General features: G+C 66.3%; 1 protein-coding gene across 1 annotated transcript; it reads left to right on the top strand.

Moving 5' to 3' along the window:
* Nucleotides 1-221: 221 nt before the first annotated feature.
* Nucleotides 222-3,968, top strand: LOC134357158 (basic proline-rich protein-like). Its single transcript, XM_063068457.1, has one exon. The coding sequence runs from the start codon at nt 222-224 to the stop codon at nt 3,966-3,968; it is 3,747 nt and encodes a 1,248-aa protein (XP_062924527.1).
* The last annotated feature ends 1,459 nt before the right edge of the window (nt 3,969-5,427 follow it).

The following is a 5,427-nucleotide window of genomic DNA, read 5'->3' as shown; positions in this document are numbered from 1 at the left end:
GTTAAAGTTCACATTTGCTATGTAATCTGAAAATAACCATCGACAGCTCCTTGGGGACAAATGAAATCTGAAAGAAGTAGAAAATAAATGCACAATATTGGAGTGCTGTAGAATTACTATAGGCTACTGGAGGGAAGTTATCAGGAAAGTATTTCATTTCACAAACTCAAAAGAATTGTGGGCCTGGTCATTTTGATGGGCAATTGATGAATGAGTAGAGAATGCAGAATGAGCAGCACCCAGCGCAGCCCGGGTTCCTGCCCGGCCCCCAGCGCAGCCCGGGTTCCTGCCCGGCATCCAGCGCCCAGCGCAGCCCGAGTTCCTGCCCGGCATCCAGCGCCCAGCGCAGCCCGGGTTCCTGCCCGGCCCCCAGCACCCAGCGCAGCCCGGGTTCCTGCACAGCACCCATCGCAGCCCGGGTTCCTGCACAGCACCCAGCGCAGCCGGGGTTCCTGCCCGGCCCCCAGTGCAGTCCAGGTTCCTGCCCGGCCCCCAGCGCAGCCCGGGTTCCTGCACGGCCCCCAGCGCAGCCCGGGTTCCTGCACGGCCCCCAGCGCAGCCCGGGTTCCTGCACAGCACCCAGCGCAGCCCGGGTTCCTGCCCGGCCCCCAGCGCAGCCCAGGTTCCTGCCCGGCCCCCAGCGCAGCCCGGGTTCCTGCCCGGCCCCCAGCGCAGCCCGGGTTCCTGCCCGGCCCCCATCGCAGCCCGGGTTCCTGCCCGGCCCCCAGCGCAGCCCGGGTTCCTGCCCGGCACCCAGCGCCCAGCGCAGCCCGGGTTCCTGCCCAGCCCCCAGCGCCCAGCGCAGCCCGGGTTCCTGCCCGGCACCCAGCGCCCAGCGCAGCCCGGGTTCCTGCACGGCCCCCAGCGCAGCCCGGGTTCCTGCCCGGCCCCCATCGCAGCCCGGGTTCCTGCCCGGCCCCCATCGCAGCCCGGGTTCCTGCCCGGCACCCAGCGCAGCCCGGGTTCCTGCCCGGCACCCATCGCAGCCCGGGTTCCTGCCCGGCCCCCATCGCAGCCCGGGTTCCTGCCCGGCCCCCATCGCAGCCCGGGTTCCTGCCCGGCACCCAGCGCAGCCCGGGTTCCTGCCCGGCACCCATCGCAGCCCGGGTTCCTGCCCGGCCCCCATCGCAGCCCGGGTTCCTGCCCGGCCCCCAGCGCAGCCCGGGTTCCTGCCCGGCACCCAGCGCCCAGCTCAGCCCGGGTTCCTGCCCGGCACCCAGCACCCAGCGCAGCCCGGGTTCCTGCCCGGCACCCAGCGCCCAGCGCAGCCCGGGTTCCTGCACGGCCCCCATCGCAGCCCGGGTTCCTGCCCGGCCCCCATCGCAGCCCGGGTTCCTGCCCGGCACCCAGCGCAGCCCGGGTTCCTGCCCGGCACCCATCGCAGCCCGGGTTCCTGCCCGGCACCCATCGCAGCCCGGGTTCCTGCCCGGCCCCCATCGCAGCCCGGGTTCCTGCCCGGCCCCCATCGCAGCCCGGGTTCCTGCCGGCCCCCAGCGCCCAGCGCAGCCCGGGTTCCTGCCCGGCACCCAGCACCCAGCGCAGCCTGGGTTCCTGCACGGCACCCAGCGCAGCCCGGGTTCCTGCCCGGCACCCAGCGCAGCCCGGGTTCCTGCCCGGCATCCAGCGCCCAGCGCAGCCCGAGTTCCTGCCCGGCATCCAGCGCCCAGCGCAGCCCGGGTTCCTGCCCGGCCCCCAGCACCCAGCGCAGCCCGGGTTCCTGCACAGCACCCATCGCAGCCCGGGTTCCTGCACAGCACCCAGCGCAGCCGGGGTTCCTGCCCGGCCCCCAGTGCAGCCCAGGTTCCTGCCCGGCCCCCAGCGCAGCCCGGGTTCCTGCACGGCCCCCAGCGCAGCCCGGGTTCCTGCACGGCCCCCAGCGCAGCCCGGGTTCCTGCACAGCACCCAGCGCAGCCCGGGTTCCTGCCCGGCCCCCGCGCAGCCCAGGTTCCTGCCCGGCCCCCAGCGCAGCCCGGGTTCCTGCCCGGCCCCCAGCGCAGCCCGGGTTCCTGCCCGGCCCCCATCACAGCCCGGGTTCCTGCCCGGCCCCCAGCGCAGCCCGGGTTCCTGCCCGGCACCCAGCGCCCAGCGCAGCCCGGGTTCCTGCCCAGCACCCAGCGCCCAGCGCAGCCCGGGTTCCTGCCCGGCACCCAGCGCCCAGCGCAGCCCGGGTTCCTGCACGGCCCCCAGCGCAGCCCGGGTTCCTGCCCGGCCCCCATCGCAGCCCGGGTTCCTGCCCGGCCCCCATCGCAGCCCGGGTTCCTGCCCGGCACCCAGCGCAGCCCGGGTTCCTGCCCGGCACCCATCGCAGCCCGGGTTCCTGCCCGGCCCCCATCGCAGCCCGGGTTCCTGCCCGGCCCCCATCGCAGCCCGGGTTCCTGCCCGGCCCCCATCGCAGCCCGGGTTCCTGCCGGCCCCCAGCGCCCAGCGCAGCCCAGGTTCCTGCCCGGCACCCAGCACCCAGCGCAGCCCGGGTTCCTGCACGGCACCCAGCGCAGCCCGGGTTCCTGCCCGGCACCCAGCGCAGCCCGGGTTCCTGCCCGGCATCCAGCGCCCAGCGCAGCCCGAGTTCCTGCCCGGCATCCAGCGTCCAGCGCAGCCCGGGTTCCTGCCCGGCCCCCAGCACCCAGCGCAGCCCGGGTTCCTGCCCGGCACCCATCGCAGCCCGGGTTCCTGCCCGGCCCCCATCGCAGCCCGGGTTCCTGCCCGGCCCCCATCGCAGCCCGGGTTCCTGCCCGGCCCCCATCGCAGCCCGGGTTCCTGCCGGCCCCCAGCGCCCAGTGCAGCCCGGGTTCCTGCCCGGCACCCAGCACCCAGCGCAGCCTGGGTTCCTGCACGGCACCCAGCGCAGCCCGGGTTCCTGCCCGGCACCCAGCGCAGCCCGGGTTCCTGCCCGGCATCCAGCGCCCAGCGCAGCCCGAGTTCCTGCCCGGCATCCAGCGCCCAGCGCAGCCCGGGTTCCTGCCCGGCCCCCAGCACCCATCGCAGCCCGGGTTCCTGCACAGCACCCAGCGCAGCCCGGGTTCCTGCCCGGCCCCCAGCGCAGCCCAGGTTCCTGCCCGGCCCCCAGCGCAGCCCGGGTTCCTGCACGGCCCCCAGCGCAGCCCGGGTTCCTGCACGGCACCCAGCGCAGCCCGGGTTCCTGCCCGGCCCCCAGCGCAGCCCAGGTTCCTGCCCGGCCCCCAGCGCAGCCCGGGTTCCTGCCCGGCCCCCAGCGCAGCCCGGGTTCCTGCCCGGCCCCCATCGCAGCCCGGGTTCCTGCCCGGCCCCCAGCGCATCCCGGGTTCCTGCCCGGCACCCAGCGCCCAGCGCAGCCCGGGTTCCTGCCCAGCACCCAGCGCCCAGCGCAGCCCGGGTTCCTACCCGGCACCCAGCGCCCAGCGCAGCCCGGGTTCCTGCACGGCCCCCAGCGCAGCCCGGGTTCCTGCCCGGCCCCCATCGCAGCCCGGGTTCCTGCCCGGCCCCCATCGCAGCCCGAGTTCCTGCCCGGCACCCAGCGCAGCCCGGGTTCCTGCCCGGCACCCATCGCAGCCCGGGTTCCTGCCCGGCCCCCATCGCAGCCCGGGTTCCTGCCCGGCCCCCATCGCAGCCCGGGTTCCTGCCCGGCCCCCAGCGCCCAGCGCAGCCCGGGTTCCTGCCCGGCACCCAGCACCCAGCGCAGCCTGGGTTCCTGCACGGCACCCAGCACCCAGCGCAGCCTGGGTTCCTGCACGGCACCCAGCACCCAGCACAGCCTGGGTTCCTGCCCGGCCCCCAGCGCCCATCGCAGCCCGGGTTCCTGCCCGGCCCCCAGCGCAGCCCGGGTTCCTGCCCGGCCCCCAGAGCAGCCCGGGTTCCTGCCCGGCCCCCAGCGCAGCCCGGGTTCCTGCCCATCACCCAGCGCCCAGCGCAGCCCGGGTTCCTGCCCGGCACCTGGTGGTGCAGCAGTTGAAGACATGCAGGAGCCTGATGTCCTCACTCCTCACAGCTGACTGCTCGCTCTGTCGCTGGACTCCTACTCAGAGACACCCCGTATAAGTTGCTGAACCACAGGACTACTCGATATACTTTCTGTGTGGCTCATCAGATTGCTGGCTCATCCAGTGTGCTTCTAGTCTCTGTGTTGGATTGCTTGTTTATTTAGGGAAGGTTTTCATTTATTTTTCTTTATTTCATGATCTTAATGAATTTTTATGGGCTTTAAAGTAAGTTTATCATTTTAAATTTTTTTTAGTAACTACTTTTGTTCAACTATTTCCATGTGTCTCAGAGCCATTTGAAAACAATGAAAAGGCTTTTTCAGCACAAGCCGTTGGAAGGCCATCTCAGTGGTCTGTGGCTCTCGCCACCTGAAGCCTAGTTGTCACTCAAGGCCTGCTCCACCAAAAGACCCTATAGGCTACAAGGCCGCAAATTACAGTGGTGCCATAGGGTTTACGTGGGAGCACGAGCTGGAACTAGCGTATCTCAGATGCAAAGTGATGTTTGAGGATACTGGGGAATGAAACAGGATAGCCAACATGAACATTAGGGTCTCTGGGTGTGGGGGAACATTCACTTCTAACACGTCTATCATTCACAGTATCAAAGCATCTTTTACACTGTCAATGGAGGGGTATAAACAGTTGACATTTTGGGCCAAGACCCTTTATCAAGGCACTTCAGGGTTTCAGCCCAAAATATTTACTGTTTATTCCCGGCCATAGAGGCTGCCTGTCTTGCTGAGTTCCTCCATCATTTGGAGTACGTTGCTGAAGATTTCCAGTTTTTGCAGAATCTCTTGTATTTATGATCTAGGAAATGGACTTGGATTCGGCAGGTGTATAGCCAGCAAGTTCACCTCATGATGTCCTTTAAATCTATGGTATTATGGGTTAAGAGCAACCACGGTCTACCCAAACAAGAGCCTGACATTCAGAAATTCAAAGTTCAAAGCAAATTTATTATCAACATACATGTATATTACCATACACAAACCCTGAGATTCATTTTCTTGTGGGTGGGTATTCTCAATAAATCTATAATAGAAGAATAATAACTTTAACAGAGGAGTTTTAACATGATAGCTTTCTTGAACAGCATGTTACTGAGCCTGCAAGGGAACGTGTTATTTTGGATCTGGTCCTGTGCAGTGAGACAGGTAAAATTAGTGATCTTGTTGTTAGGAATCCCCTTGGAAAGAGTGATCACAGTATGATTGAGTTTCTCATACAAATGGAGAATGCAACAGTTCAATCTAAAACCAGACTGTTATGCCTACACAAGGGGGACTACAAGAGATGAGGGAGAGGTTGGGTAGGATAGACTGGGAACACATGCTATATGGTGGGATGGTTGAAGAACAGTGGAAGACTTTCAAAGAGATTTTTCACGGTGCTCAACAAAAGTATATTCCAGTTAAAAGCAAGGACAGTAAGAGTGGGCAGAGCCAACCTTGGATAACTAAGGAAA

This window comes from Mobula hypostoma, chromosome 15, assembly GCF_963921235.1.
Source record: "Mobula hypostoma chromosome 15, sMobHyp1.1, whole genome shotgun sequence".
NCBI classification, from domain to species: Eukaryota; Metazoa; Chordata; class Chondrichthyes; order Myliobatiformes; family Myliobatidae; genus Mobula; species Mobula hypostoma.
Note: the sequence above shows the minus strand (reverse complement) of the source record. Positions and strands in the feature narration are given on the sequence as shown.

Coding starts and splice junctions, on each gene's coding strand:
- LOC134357158 (XM_063068457.1), top strand. CDS start 222: ATGCAGAATGAGCAGCACCCAGCGCAGCCCGGGTTCCTGCCCGGCCCC.